This window comes from Myxine glutinosa, chromosome 11 (genome assembly GCF_964187855.1).
Source record: "Myxine glutinosa chromosome 11, kmMyxGlut1.1, whole genome shotgun sequence".
NCBI lineage: Eukaryota > Metazoa > Chordata > Myxini > Myxiniformes > Myxinidae > Myxine > Myxine glutinosa.
Window position 1 is genome coordinate 9,745,080 of NC_136271.1, and position 16,711 is coordinate 9,761,790.

Sequence of the window (16,711 nt, forward strand, 5' to 3'; positions counted from 1 at the left end):
CACCCGAATCGATTATATATTTGGTGATACATGCATGTTGGATCCATGTTTTTTTGTTTTTTTCTAAGTTGACAATGATAGAAAAAGTGGACATAATTAAATGTTTATTTTAACATGGCTGTGTGGTTTGCAGTGTTTGTTTATCTGCTGTGTGCATTGGAAGTCGGCGTGGACTTCTACCCCTTCTTTTGCTGCCTCACAACAGAGTACAGACTCGTCGGCTCTGCGCTTGGGTTCTGCTACTCACTCGTATGGTAAATACAGTACACAGGATGTAAAACAAACAACATGTCCAATTACAACTCGCGAGCACATGGTCTTATGTGTGTGCTCAACCAACACGTATCAAATTAAAATGAGTCTAAACCACACACACACACACACACACACACACACACACACACACACACACACATCTCGTTTTTTCATTTCTGTTCCTCACAATTCTATCCCTCTCTTTCATTCACACACACACACACACACACACACACACACACACACACACACACACACACACACACACACACACACACATACACACACTCAATTAATTGTACAGTATCGGTTGTTCCTAAACTTAAATAATTTAAAGGATTGTTGTAAATGATGTTAATTTCACAACATCCCATATTCAACTTTATTTAAATTGCAAACCTCAAACATAGTTTCTCCACCTAAAGCAAGAACTTTAACCCGTAAGCAACTGACTAGTTTCCCGACTGCATGGATCATCAGCTGGGCACCGTTCTTCCTCAGTTTACGGACTGACGATGCACCAGACGCACCATCGCACAGGGGAACGAACGATGTTCCAGGTGAGATAAAAATGAAATTACTTGAACATTCTACTTAAAGCAAATAGCCAAGATATCTCCAAATTTGAAGGTTGTTTACACGACGTGACAAAGGTAAGTTATAACATCCCACGTAATGTACATTATTACACTCGGATATTGCATTTGAGTCCCTTTGTTACTTGGCAAAAAACATTTTCTGGACAAGTACTCGTATATTGATGACTTTGGTTTGTGTGTGTGTATGTGTGTTTGTGTGCGTGTGTGTTTGTGTGTGTGTGTGTGTGTGTGTGTGTGTTTGTATGTGTTTGTATGTGCGTTTGTGTGTGTGTGTTTGTGTGTGTGTGTTTGTGTTTGTGTGTGTGTGTGTGTGTGTGTGTGTGTGTGTGTTTGTATGTGTTTGTGTGTGTTTGTATGTGTGTTTGTCTGTCCGCTCACTTAAACCGATCTTCACAAAACTTCGCCAAATGGTAGAGTTTGTGGTCCGACAAAATCCTATATATTTTTGAGGGCAAAAGGTCAACATAGGCCAAAGGTCACCCACTTTTTTCAAATTTCTAAAATCGTCAATTTTCATCCGATTGATTTGAAATTTGAATGGGATTTTCATATCAGCGAACTGAATTCAACCACCAACTACTTTTGAGATCAGCATAGGCCAAAAGGTTAACATAGGCTAAAGGTCAACCACTTTCTCCAAACTTCTAAAATCCTCAATGTTTATCCGATTGATTTGAAATCTGAATAGGTTTTGCATATCAGCTTACTGAAACCAACCATCAACTGTTTTTGAGATCAGCATAGGCCAAAAGGTCAACATAGGCCAAATTTCTAAAATTGTCAATTTTCATCCGATTAACTTAAAATTTGAGGATGATATGCATATATCATCACTGAATTCAACCCCCAACTATTTTCGAGGTCAGCATAGGCCAAAAGGTCAACATAGGCTAGATTTCTAAAATCCTCAATTTTTTATCTGATTGACTTTATATTTGAATAGGATTTTCATATCCACTAACTGAATACAATCACCAACTATTTTTGACATAAAAATAGGCCAAAAGGTCAACATAGGCCTATGGTCAACAACCTTTCCCAAATTTTTAGAATCCTCAATTTTCATCCAATTGACTTGAAATTTGAATAGGATATACATATCGGCTAACTGAATTCAACCAGCAACTATTTTTGAGATCAGCATAGGCCAAAAGGTCAAAATAGGCCAAAGGTCAACAACCATTGTTGTCAACCAACATATCACTACATGCTCTAAATTCTCATTCATTCCACCCCTCCTCCATCGTTCTTAAACGGATCGCTAACTTGAAAATCACAATAAACCCAATTTGTTATAAATGTTCATCTTTCATTAATCATCCACTTTCTAAACGTCCCCCTTGACCCTCCCCTCCAAATCTCCCCCCTTGTCCCTCCCCTCCAAATCTCTCCCCTTGCCCCTCCCCTCCTAAACTCCCCCCTTGGACCTCCCCTCCAAATCTCCCCCCTTGCCCCTCCCCTCCAAATCTCACCCCTTGCCCCTCCCCTCCTAAACTCCCCCCTCACTCCTCCCCTTCAAAACTCCCCCCCAACCCCTCCCATTCAATTCTCCCCCCATACCATTCCTCTCCAATTCTCCCTCCTCCCCCCTCCTCCTCCAAGCTGCCTCCTCCCCACTTTGTCTCCCTTCTATCTCATACCTCCACCTCCCCCAACCTTCGACCTTCCTCTGCCCCCCTCATACAACCCCTCACTGTGCCTCATCCCATCACCATCAAACCTTTCGTCCTCCTCATCCTTCCCTTTCTTGTAACTCTTCTGTAATCTCTGCCACACTATCAACTGCTCTTCCTACCTCCCCATCTCATCCTTCATCTGACCCTACCCTCCCCTCCCCTGTCCTGCACCCGATGCTCCCCCTCTCTCCTCATTAACGGTATGGACCTCAAACAACTGGGGCCTTCGCTCAAACCTGATTGATCTCCCCATATAGGTTGCTTCTGACAATCCAGACTTGATCTGCTTAGCAGAAACTTTCCTCCTTCAAGATGTCTCTGATTCCTTAATGTCTCTTCCTGGTTACTCCCTCCTCCGGTATGATAGACATCAGCCTCGTCCTGGTGGTGGGGTGGCTATCTTTATCACAAACTCTCTTCCTCACTCTCCTTGCACAGCCCTCTCTCCACCCCACCCCCAGGAGTACCTCTGGCTACGGCTTCCTCTCCGCTCCCACCTTTTGTTCATATGTGTTCTGTACCGTCCTCCAAACAGTGATGACTCCATTTACATTTCACTGTCGGACAACATGGACCAACTTCTATCAACTCATCCCAACTCTCTCTTCCTCATATGTGGCGACTTCAACTGTCATCATGCCAGCTGGCTGGGTGTGGGTTCATCTCTCACCAGCCATGGCACCTCAGCAAAGGACTTCTGCGACTCAATGGGACTGACACAATCTGTCAATTTCCCGACCCGGATCTCAGTCAATGGAGTATGTTCTCTTCTGGACTTGGTTATGACAAACTTCCATGCAAATGTCTGCTGCTCTTCTTCTGCTCCAATCGGTTCTTCTGATCATGTGCTTGCTAAAGTGGACATCTCTCTGGTCATTCTCAGAGAGCCCCCTCAGCGCCGACGAGTCTGGCATTTCACTCAGGCTGACTGGCACGGTCTGCAAGCAGCCATCAATCATCTGGACTGGTCTCCCATCTCTACTGCCTCTGACATAAATTCTTCCTGGGAATTCTTCCAAAGCAAACTGCTCTCTCTCATGCACAGATTTATCCCATCTCGTCTTCAGTTGTCTTACCCTTCCTCCCGTCCATGGTGCACTGAATCTTGTGGTGAGGCAGTTGCCCTGAAACAACTTGCCTTTGCCTCATGGAAGGCAAATCCAACTGAAGGCAATCTCAGTTCCTTCCACCAAGCTCGGAACACGTGTGTGTCTACCCTCAGGAGTGCCAGGAAGCACTATCTCTCCACACTCAAGATTGAACTCTCAAACCTGTCTCCTTCCTCCAAATCCTGGTGGTGTCTGGTCAAATCCGTTTCTGGTGTTTGTTCCCCCTCCATCCCCTCCATTACCTCAAATGGCTGCACAGTTGACACCGCACGTGACAAAGCCGAATGCCTCAACTCTGTGTTTGCCTCAAAATCTTGTGTCCCAAACCCATCTCTCTCTGTTCCCACCTTTCCCAGTCGTACCCAGCTGCTCCTGGACTCTGTGTCCTTCTCTCCTGACAAGGTGGAGAAGTTTCTGTCAAACCTCGACTCTGATTCTGCAACTGGACCAGATGGCATCAGCCCACGGGTCCTAAAATCCTGCTCTGCCGCGCTATCTCACATTCTCTCTGTTCTTTTCACCCTATCTTTTGCTCAAGGTCATCTGCCAGCATCTTGGAAATCAGCAAACATTACCGCTTTACACAAAAAATGTGCAAAAACAGATCCTTGCAACTACAGACCAATCAGCCTGCTTCCAATTAACAGCAAAGTCATGGAATCCATCATTGCTTCGGATATCAAATCCTTCCTCTTCTCTAATGGCTTGATCTCTGATCATCAATTTTGATTCAGACCAGGTCATTCTACTCTGGACATGTTGCTTCTGCTGTCTCAACAATGGATGGAGGTCCTCAATGCCAAACAGGAAATCAGAGCTGTCTCACTTGACATATCACGTGCCTTCGATACGGTCTGGCTCTGCTCACCAAATTCTCCTCCTATGGTATCCATGGAAATCTCCACTCATGGCTTGCGGACTTCCTCTCTGGTCGAAGGCAATGTGTGGCCCTGAATGGATTTCTCTCATCTCCCCTTCCTGTTCTGGCTGGAGTTCCCCAAGGTCGTGTTCTGGGCCCTGTGCTATTTCTGGTCTTCATCAATGATCTCTCCGACTCTCTGGAAAATCCTCTCTATCTCTTTGCTGATGACTCCACTATCTGCCGCTCCATTCCTCATCCCTCAGATCGGCAGTCTGCAGCCTCCTCACTCTCTCTGCAGACCTGGAAAAAATCACAGACTGGTCAAAGAAGTGGAACATGTCTTTCAATCCTGACAAATCGCACACTCTTACAATGTCTCTCCGAAAGGACCGACTGGAAAACCCTCCCATCTACTTTCTCCACAATCCTCTCCAAGAAGTTCTGTCGCTAAAGCTTTTGGGTCTCACTATCTGCCATGATCTTTCTTGGGAAAACCACATTTCCAAGCTGGCCTCCAAAGCCAGGCCGACTGGGCATCCTCCGTCGTGCGAAGTCCTCCCTTCGCACACCTGAGCTCCTCACCACATACAAGTCTTTCATCCACAGCTCAATGGAATACTGTTCCCCCCTATGGGCTGGTGCTGCTGCCTCACACCCAGCTCGGCTTCACGCTGTTGAAACCAAAGCTTTCAGAATCATTGGAATCTCCTGCGATGAAGTTAACTCCGAGGGCCTTTCACTCACTCACTCACCGCAGGCAGGTTGGTGGTCTTTCTGTCTTCTACCGACTCCTCTCCGGCCTTGCTCCCCCAGCTCTCTCTGTGCTCTGTCCCCCCAATATTCCTTCAGGTCACACAAGATCTGCCTGCAACCCTCTTTTGGTTAAACTGCCAAAATCAAGACTCTCTGCTCAACTTCACTCTTTCATTCCCCTTTTCTCCCGCCTCTGGAACAAACTCCCCACTCCCTTCAATCCCACTCCTCCCCCCAGGTCTTTAAAACAGCTGTTCACCACCATCTCTTATCTTCCCCCATCCAAAACCTTGATCTTTTCTACCCCGCTAATTCACCCCAGATACACTTTTTTTTTTTGGGAAATTCCAACTACTTTCCTGGAAGTCCTTGCCATCTGTTGGTTCATATGTTTTATACCTCTCCCACCTCCCCCAAAGCCCTACCCCTCCCACATTTCTCCCATTGTCCCTGCTCTCAAATGTTGTGTTTGTGTCCTTCCCCCTCTCTCCCCATCTTGTCTGCCGCTTCCCTTATTTTTTGTGTTTTGTGTGTCGGTTTGACTTTTTGTGTGATTAATGTTAGCTCTTTCACGAGCCTCGACCTTGTATTCAAAAACAAACAAACAAAAAAAAAACCATTTCAAATTTCTAAAATCCTCAATTTTCATCCGATTGACTTGAAATTTGAATAGAATTTACATATCCGCTTACTGAATTCAACCACCCACTATTTTTGAGATCAGCGTAGGCCAAAAGGTCAACGTAGGCCAAAGATCAACCACTTTTTCCGGATTTCTAAAATCCTCAATTTTCATCCGATTGACTTGAAATTTCAAAAGGATTTACATATCGGCAAACTGAATTCAACCACCAACTATTTGTGAGGTCAAAAGGATGCTCTCCTGAGTGCCATGCTGCGTTGGTCTCTTTTTCCAAGTGTCGCTCTATGAGTGATTTTTCATGTCTTTGTTTGTTTGTCCGCACAGAATAAATATGATTTTCTCTCCATCTGTTGGTCCAATTGACAGGAAATTTTCACCATAGATGCACCTTCTGCTGCAGGAATTTTCAATGACAATTATGACGTCATAGGTCACGTGGTACTGGCGCCATCTTGGAAAAACCGAAAAACTTTGCACCTCCATATCTCCAAAACCGCTTCATGTAAAATATTGAGACATGGCTCATTGTAAAGAACTCTCCATGCGGAATAACATATGTTAATGATGACGTCATAGATGCCTCCATTATTACGTCATAATTCGATAATTACAAAACTTCATTCGAACAAGATGAAATTTGTTGAGCGGCATCTCGGGATAAATTGGTGGAGAAAAAAAATGACGAAGAGTCATCGGTCACGTGGTTCGGTCGCCATATTTGTTTTAAAGGACGTCAGGTCACGTCCTGACGAGAGTCTGCAATCTCTGATTGCTCTTTCTTATTTAAAATGTTTTTTGGAAGGCACAATCTTTTTATTACATATGCAAATAGTAGAATTTGTTAACCCCCCACCTGCATACACCATTTACACACCAGCAAGAGCCCTCAAGTTCCTACAATAGATAACATCACCTTTCAGTAAATACTTACAAACAATTAACTTATAACATAAAACTTATAATGATGTTATAGAGCTTGGAGTACAATGTTCTTTTGAGACTGCATTGTATTGTTGAATGGACAATGTTTATGTAGCACATTTTGTTATTTCATGATATCATTACTTGTTGTTGGTAAGTAGAGCCCAGAATACATATGCACATTATGATTTGGATTGATGGTTTTTCAAGTGGTCAATACTGTATTTTTTTTCACCCATTGTGTCCTTTAGGTTTGTGGTGCAAATTATTTATATGGTGGACTGCCAGTATGGTATGGTGAGTATGTACGTAGTCTGCTGTAGGTGGGTGCGACACATATCACAAAATACGAAGGTTGAGATATCGTTGGGAGGGAAGGGAGATCCATGCTTGGTTATTCATTATCTTACTATAATTCACCAAATGTCCGTCCGTCTGTCCGTTCGAAGGTACCGCAAAAACGGCTGAACCGATCGCAACGATATTTTTGGTGGGTATTCCTGGGACCCCCTGGAGTAAAATAGGCTATATTGTTTTTCCAATTTTTCCAAGTTTTCCAATTTTCCCAAACACGATGGAATAATATTTACCGATATGAACAGTGATGTGGCTTTTGTTGAAATTATACGTGCCAGGAGAGAGTAGATCGACTCCTGACGAACTCTTCCTATATAAACGTGCGGCTCCGAAGTAACACGGCAGCGTGTGCAAAGCGACTGGGAAACAGGTGTAGCGGCTGCTTCCATGTTACAGATTCGGCGCGCACTCTTCACACATAAACGTGCAGCTGAGAAAGACGTGTAGCGGCCGCTTCCGTTTTGCAAATTCAATCTTTTTTCAAAATGGGCGCCATGTAAGGTTTAGATTTTGATGACTTGCGTGTGATATGATTCAACAGATGTTTATATGAATCGTTTAAAATAAAAAAAGCCTTCAATTTCTGATATTTTGCCTTTTCATTTTGGCCTCCCAATTGAAGCCCCGCCCATAGGGCGGGTACCGTTGCTAGTTACTATAATTCACCAAATGTCTGTCTGTCTGTCCGTCTGTCTGTTCCCAGGTACCACAAAAACGGCTGAACCGATTGCAACAAAATTTTGGGCGGGTAATCCTGGGACCCCCCTGGAGAAAAATAGGCTATATTGTTTTTCCAATTAGGAATTTTTTTCCAATTTTCCAGTTTTTCCAAACACGATGGAATAATATTTACCGATATGAACAGTGATGTGGCTTTTATTGAAATTCTACAAATACTGTTTAGATTTTGATGATTTGCGTGTGATATGATTTAACGGATGTTTATATAAATCGTTTAAAATAAAAAGCCTTCAATTTCTGATATTTTGCCTTTTCATTTGGGCCTCCCAATTGAAGCCCCGCCCTTAGGGCAGGTGCCGTTGCTAGCTTCTCAAATTCGTTTCTGGTATGGATCCCTCAATCACATTTGACTCTCGCATTCTGTTCTGATCTCATTTTTGCGGAACGTGATGATTTGTGAACACACAATAGAGGGTTCTACATTTATTTAATTTGCAGGGAAGGGTGGTGTGGTCGAACAAACTGTGCGTGCCGGATTGCGGGGAGGGGGTGGGTGCTCGTTCATTCCAAACAGGAAACTTACTGTTTATAAAGACGTCATAAATAACACCAACAACAGGCACGAATAACTAAATAAACGTGTTAAAATAAGGTGCTTTACAGACTACATGTGTACAAACGTTCTGCAATTTTATTAAGACTTATTACAAAAAATAGATGCATAGATTACAGGAAAGATGAAGGGTAGGTCATGCATGGTATGCTCCAAATAAGGCAGAAAACTTACTTTGACACAATATTGTCGATTTTCAGAGCCCATCATGCAGAAAATGATGGAAAAGCCAAATATAGTGGAGAAAGGGAGAGAGGGAAGAAGAAAAAGATGGTGGTTCGTGTGCAGGCTGTGTCTGCTGGTTGCATCATTTTCTAGGGGCATGGCTACCGCTGATGGAGTGCCCCCTTACCAGCTAGCTGGAACTCATTTTGCTGACCTCGGAACGGATGATAAGCTGAATCAACCCACCTGGTGTTAATTCAACGGCATGACAGTGGCTCAAACTCAAGAACCTATAATTTCTCAAGGCAGCCAAGTTAACCGTTAAGCCAACACCAGGCTGAGGAAAAAAGACGCAGAGGTATGAGAGGAAACCATCTGAAGCCTTTCAAGAATCGTGAAAACGAGCATATAAGCATATAAAACCAGTCGCTTCGCTGACAATAACACCAATTTGTGTGTGTGTGTGTGTGTGTGTGTGTTCGTGTGTTTGTGAACAAGATATCTGGAAAAGTTCTGAACGGATTTGGATGAAAGTTGGTGGGATGATTGCCCTTGGGATAAGGAAGAATTGATTAGTTTTTGGTGAAGTTCAGGATATTATTCCGGATCCAGGAATTATTTTTGGAAATTTTTTTGGGAAAGATTTTTTCTGTTTTACTGCATTAAAGCTTTTATTCTTATTCTTAAATGATGTTTTTCTCCTCTAATTCCGAGATATATCAAAATTAATTCTCTGACAGTCAGGGCTTAATTTCTTTTTCATTTATTGTTTTGGGGAGAGGGGATGTTAAACGAAACGTATTATTCCAACTTGACACACGGCGGGAGTATGCGCTCCACTGAGTGGCGTTCTAGTTACATCATTATAATACTCGTATCAAGTTTGATTTAAATCCATTCAGCTGTTCTCAAGTTATCACATTTTACCTGACATGACCTGTGACTTTTGACCTATTGACCCCAAAATCTAATCAGTTCATCTTTATATCATTATTATACATACCTGTACCAAGTTTGAATTAGATCACTTCAGCCGTTATCGAGTTATAGACATATTACAGACATTGACCTTTGATCTCTTGGCCCAAAATTCTAATCAGTTCATCTTTACCTTATTATGCGAGGGCTAGTCAATAAGTAACCTTAAAATGGCTATATAAATTCGAGAATGTCATGTGTGTAGTTGTAGACGATATATGTTATATCTATGGGTAAGAGTCATGTTTTGCCTGTTTTAGATCTGGCAACATTGAGCGTATGACATCAGCAGAGCAATTCCAAGATGGCGACTCCCTTAGAAGCATGCACCAGGGAGGAGCAACGTTCTGTCATCCATTTCTTGGGAAGTGAGGGTGTGAATCCCAGTGAAATCATCGCAGAATGAAGATGTTATATGGTGACGCATGTTTATCGCTGCAGCAGGTCTACGACTGGGACAGGAAGGTTAAAAGTGGAGTGTTCAGTGTGGCAGACGCTGCTCATTCGGGCCGGCCTGACACAGCTGACACCAGAAATGGTTACAGGAGTTGAGTGCATGCTAAGGGAAAACGTCGCATTACGCTGGATGAAGTGGTCTCCAAATTGAACATTAGCCATGGTTCAGCACACCATATCATTCACAACGTGCTGGGGTTCCGCAAAGTGTCTGCAAGGTGGGTGCCCAGACAACTCACACCCCAACTGAAAGAATGGCGAGTGGATGCATGTGAAGAACTTCTGGGATGTCACAAAACAGAAGGTGACGCTTTCTTACAGCTCATAGTGACTGGGGATAAAAGCTGGGTCCACTACTTTCAGCCAGAAACGAAGAGGGCATGCAAAGAGTGGCGCCATTCAACTTCACCGAAGCCCAAAAAATTCCGCACACAGTCATCCACTGGAAAGGTGATGCTGATGCTCGTCTGGGATAGCCGAGGCCCACTTGTAGAGCATTACATGCCCAGAGGGACCACAGTCACCAGTGCATCATACTGCGACCTCCTTAAAAATCATCTGAAACCAGCAATCAGATCAAAACGTCGTGGACTACTCACTACCGGTGTTTTGTTGCAGCATGACAATGCTCGGCCCCATACTGCCCACAGTTCAGCTACAACGATCAAGGACCTGCATTTTGAGTGTCTTCCTCATCCACCCGACTCGCCAGACCTCACCACTTCGGATTACCACATCTTTGGGCCACTTAAAACGGTGCTTGGTGGAACCACTTAATGAGGCGCTTGGTGGAACCACTTTCTGATCCGACGAAGAGGTCCAAAAGGCGGTGCACGAATGACGACACAAGCAGCCAAAAATATTTTTTTTTCTAGAGGAATCCAGGCCTTAGTAAAGCGCTGGAAAAATGCATTGAACACAATGGAGATTATGTTGAAAAACAACACAGTTGTTGCACATGTACATGCAATAAACGAGTTGTGAAAAATTATTTTAAGGTAACTTATTGACTGCTCCTCGTATATACCTTCACCAAGTTTCACTAAGATCCCTTTAGCCGTTCTTCTCAAGTTATCGCAGTAACGAAAACCTATGACGGATGGACGGACGGAAGGACGGACAGAAGGACGGACGGAAGGAAAAACGGATGGATGGACAGACGGACGGAATGATGGACAGACAGCTGGACGGACAACCTGAAAACATAATGCCTCCCTGAAAACATCATAAAAACTATTGCTGTTGGTGTTTTTTGCGCTCTTATTATCGATATCTTATTCACAAACAAACAAACAAGAAGAAGTCATGCAGAGCACGATACTTGCAAAATCAACCCCCCCCCCCCCGCCCCCCGAAAAAAGGTTGCAATTGATCCAGCAAATTGTCCATTTCATCAAGATCAAAATTGACGATCTTGATCAAAGTTCGGGTCAATAGGATGAAAAGTGATGATTTTTAGATGAAAATTGATGATTTTAGAAGTTTGACCTAGAGTTGACATTTGACCTCAAAAATAGTTGGTTTCCCAGATTTAGTTAGGGACTATGCAAATCCTGTTAATAGACTGGTTCAATTTCCAGCAAATGTGATTGCATGAGGCATTTTTGAGGAAAAGCAAACAAATAGGTTTTTCTTAAAGGGAATTTTGTGCTGAATATGAATATCTTGTTTGTGTTTCCCAAAATTGCCTAATTAGGTCATTAATTAAGGTCAAAGGTCAATAAGTGCAAAATTCAAGTTTTCACAAAAATTGTTTTATTTTTTAATATTCAATATAGTGGTAAAAAAGATTTTCCAATATCTATCATATTAAGCCATACATTGCATGTCAAAGATTTGAATTTAATGGAAAATGTGAAATAAATTTTCACTTCTATGGAGAATATCTCCGTAACGGTTGACCTTTCTACGGAGTGCCATGTCAGTCGATTTCCCTTTGATGTTTCATGTCAAAATGCACCAGTGAAAAGAGTATATGGCATAGCATCATTGTCTAGATTCAGGGGAATGAGACTTTGTTGTTTGTTTTGCGAAATTTGCAGAATTAGCCACCAATTAGGGTCAAGGGTTAATTAGTACAAAATGCGAATTTTTATGAAATTTTCGTAAGGTCCTATTTGACGTCCCCAAGATGAATTTACAAGAATTTTCTACATATCATTCAAATTAAACGTCATATTATGTGCCGAATATTCAAATTAAATGAAAAATATGATAGGAATTCTTGATTCTATCGCCAATATCTCAATAACGGTTCAATTGCCAATATCTCAATAACAGTTCAATTTTGGTCGCATGGATTTGTCTCTTTTCCAACGTAGGCCACCAAAACGGATTTTGGTTTCCTCTCTATATATGACAACAATATATCTAACAATATATTAGAAAGGAATATGTCACCTTTTTTATATTTCTATATTTTATATTTATATTTCACCCCCTTAAACCAACACTGATGAAGTGTCAAATAACCGTATTGTGGCAATATCCTGGCATTGGCGTTATTTAGTCTTGTTTTTGCATGTTACGGTCTCCGAGTCACTGCATTTGCATGCGTCCGTACACTTCAAATCCCATTTCTTGCACGAACACCTATCACTGGTGCAACCCTTGGTACAGCCACACTGTATCTTGCATGCTTTTGGGATAGGGGGTAAAGATGTGAGCACCGGTGAGAGAAGACCATCAGCCAGCTTCCATCCAGCAGAGTCCATTGGGGAAGGAATTACTGGGTTGGGATTGCACGCTTCTCTCCATATGAAGCTCTGGTAATTTGCACGCTGTATATGGTGATGTGCAGCATCACTGGATGGTGGCATTGATTCTGGTGCCTGACATTTACTGAACAGCTTTACTGAACAGCGAACATATCACATGTTCTTGTGATATCACATCTCACGAGATGATATATCATCTCACGTTCTTGTGATATCACATCTCATGTGATATCACATCACATCTCACGAACATATCACATCTCACGAACATATCACGTGAACATATCACCTGTCCCTATCACATGTACCACAATTCTTACCATGAACAGCGAACTTCTCACATTTTCCATTAAATTCAAATCTTTGACATACGATATATGGCTTAATATGATAGATACTCGATAAACTTTTTCGCCACTGTATTGAATATTAAAAATAAAATAATTTCTGTGAAAACTTGAATTTTGCACTTATTGACCTTTGACCTTAATTAATGACCTAATTAAGCAATTTTGGGAAACACAAGCAAGATATTCATGTTCAGCACGAAAATCCCTTTCAGAAAAACCTATTTGTTTGCTTTTCCTAAAAAATGCCTCATGCAGCTTAAATAAGCACATTTTTGAATTTCTTGCCTAGACTATAAATTTTCAAGTCAATTGGATGAAAATTGATGATTCTTCAGATGAAAATTGATGATTTTGGAAGTTTGACCTTGAGTTGACCTTTGACCTTTTGATCTCAAAAATAGTTTGTTTTCCAATTCAGTGACTCAATATGCAAATGCTGTTCAAATTTCAAGTCAATCGGATTTAAAATGGCGATTTTATAAATTTGACCTCCAGATGACCTTTGACCTCAAAATCAATAATTATGCTTCTCAATTGTGAGGACTTCTAAAACTTGGTGAAGTTTCATGACGATCGGTTTAGAATTGTGACCCGTAGGCCGGTGACAAACAAACAAATGAAAAATCACTCATTGAGCGACACTTGGAAAAACAGAACAAAGTGGAATGGCACTCAATAGAGCATCCTTTTGACCTCAAAAATAGTTGGTGGTTGAATTCAGTTGGCTGATATGAAAATCCTATTCAAATTTCAAGTCAATTGGATGAAAATGGAAGATTTTAGAAGTTCGAAAAAAAGTGGTTGATCTTTGGCATATGTTGACCTTTTGGCCTGCGCTGATCTCAAAAATAGTTTTTGGTTGAATTCAGATACCCGATATGTAAATCCTGTTCAAATTTCAAGTCAATCGGATGAAAATTGAGGATTTTAGGGACTTTAAATGGTTGTTGACCTCTGGTCTATGTTGACCTTTTGACCTAAAAAAAAAAAAAAGGATTCTGTCGGACCACGAACTCTACCATTTGGTGAATTTTCGTGAAGACCGGTTTAAAATTGCGACCTGGTTGACGTACATACAGACAAGCAGACACGAGTGAAAACATAACCTCCATCCAACTTCGGGGGCAGGGGCAACCAACAACCCACTCCCTGATGGATGCTCAGCATTTTCTTGGAGTGTTTTATTGTACATTCGCTCCTTTTCTATTCCATCTCCAAGCGATGCATGACGTCATCTCCGGGCACCGAAGGGGGCCCGGCGATGACGCATGCTGAAAGGGAGTACTCCATTTTCACTCCGTTTGTATGTTTTCTTTCTTGTTTTTTACTTTGTATTGTTACAGACACGACTTTGATGTTATGGTGGGCCGAGCGGAATGGCCGCCGTGTCCGCACAAGTTACCCGATTATACTCGAACGTTGCCGAGTCGCGCTACGCTGAATCAATGATGGAAAAGGACACAACGGCTGGGATTAAAATGACACGACACCAAGGGTTCAGTTCTCAAGACCTCCGGAGGAGGTTATATTAGGGCGGAAGGTCAGATTACAACTACAAGAGGGACAGCATAGAAAGGCAGGCACTTAGACACACTCTTATATTAGCCCCGACAGACGACAGATAAACAGGACAAAACTGACTCACACGGGGATTGATGGCAAGGAAAGCGGGCAGTCGATGGCTCAAGGTGCACCGTTCTCGGAGGGGGTACACCGTTCTCGGAGGTACTGCAATACCGGGTCGATGCGTGGAGCTCGCTCAGCGCTGGAAGGTCGCGACTTGTCTTCTTCAGTCGGGGGCGCATCTGACGTCACGTCCTGTAAGTGGCCGCGTATATCCGGCGGGGAGTGACACGCCCTCGGCTCGTTAGCTCTGCCCCAGATGGAATCGGCCCGTTGCTTCTCATTGGGTGCGTGCGGGGGGGTTACCGGCTCCGCCCTTGACGAGGGGCTGACAAGGAGCCCCTTCGTGGTAACCCCGTCGGAGCGCATGGTCAATGGCGGCTAACCGAGCCGGTGTGAGGACGCACACTCCCCCCGCGCCGCGCCGTTGTTGTAGTTGTTGTAGTCGTTGTTGTAGTTGTTGTTGTAGTTGTTGTTGTAGTTGTTGTTTGGGGAAGAAGATGGGAGGAGGTATGGGAAGGTCCTAAACTCACTACTGGTGCCATATAATCACATTCTGGTGCAACGAAGAGTCAGAATTAATGGAAACGAGTCCTTAACTGACATAGACTAAGAATAACTAGCAAGATGTCCGAAAGTTGTCTACGTGAGATGCGGTGGACCTGGGCACGACATTTAATGGGGGAAAAAGGGGAAGGTCGGTTCTACAGAGTGTTATTTACAGGCAATGGGACTAGGGAATGGGGGATTGGGGATAGTTGGGGAGTATTGGGGAAATAGGGGAGTATTTACAAGCGGATATTGAGGCCAAGTCCCATATCCGCAACATTGCACCCTTCTCTACCCTCGGGGCGGCCCGACCCGATAAATTTTTACCTATTTTAGTGTGGCACTCAGATGTAGTTCCCTCTACTATTAACTCTACCCTGAGTGCGACAGTTTTACAGATATTCACAAATGAGTAAATATGTCCCCCTGCGACGTTGCACCCTTCTCCTCACAGAAACACACCCACAGGATAACCGAATCCGGAAAGAATTCGCAAACTAAACATACAGCCGGTAGGGAGCATTATTTACACAAGACTACGCTGATATTTACACTACGATCCAGGACCTGTTTTTGGAGGAACACATGCAGATGTTATGCATAGAGAGAGCACGCATGCCAGCATCGATACACCAACCCACGAGTGCTCTGTGGCCTTATGGCCTTTAATAATGTGCAGAGCACCCCTTCCAAGCATCAAAAGCACCACCCCATAACACAGTCAGCACCATCCGGTGCACCAATAAAGTGTCTATAAATCACCGGTGGTGTCGCAGCCGGCCGATGTTCTGCCGCTGGTCTTGCCTTCGTGTGGTGCACTTGGCCTTCGTACTTCTTTCAAAAATAAAGAAAGGCGCCAACCGCGTCCATTTCTTTATTGTGGCCGTCAGGGGGCCAACTATTAGTGGTTCACCTGTATGGCATAGGTGCCACGTTGACCCATAGGTCCATCCATGGGTGGTGCTTGGCCGCAAAAGAACTGCGGTCCATTGTGGGTGGCCACAAACATTGCGGTCCATATGGTGTATCGATCCAGGCAGCAAGCAGCGAAAGTGCAGGCCCACAACTGCGGAGCCAGCACCTCTCTCTCCTCTCTCTCTGCCCCAAAACCAGAGCCTCGGAGGTGGGAGACAAAAGAAAAGACAAGTGAGTAAGGTGGTAAGGGCGCAAAAGTGCACGCAATGTAAGGTAATGCACACTGGGGGCACATGGGAACCAGGTGAGACAGGTACGTTCCTACCGTACCCCCCCCCCCCACCAGGTAACCTACATGGCCCCTCCCTTACCCCTTACTGTATCCACAAAACACAACACTACCCATAAACATCGACTTTACAAATCAACAAACGTCCCTACTGTCTTCCCCGTTTCTCCCATAAACCAAATTCTTCTTCTCTCCCTCCT

General features: G+C 43.4%; 1 protein-coding gene across 1 annotated transcript in view; it reads left to right on the plus strand.

Moving 5' to 3' along the window:
* LOC137436395 (stimulated by retinoic acid gene 6 protein-like) overlaps window positions 1-16,711 on the plus strand; it is a 171,224-nt gene that overhangs the window by 75,572 nt on the left and 78,941 nt on the right. The window contains exons 5-6 of the mRNA XM_068130143.2: window positions 134-254; window positions 7,070-7,115. Of these exons, the coding sequence (XP_067986244.2) occupies window positions 134-254; window positions 7,070-7,115 (167 nt within the window). The remainder of the gene's footprint in view (window positions 1-133; window positions 255-7,069; window positions 7,116-16,711) is intronic.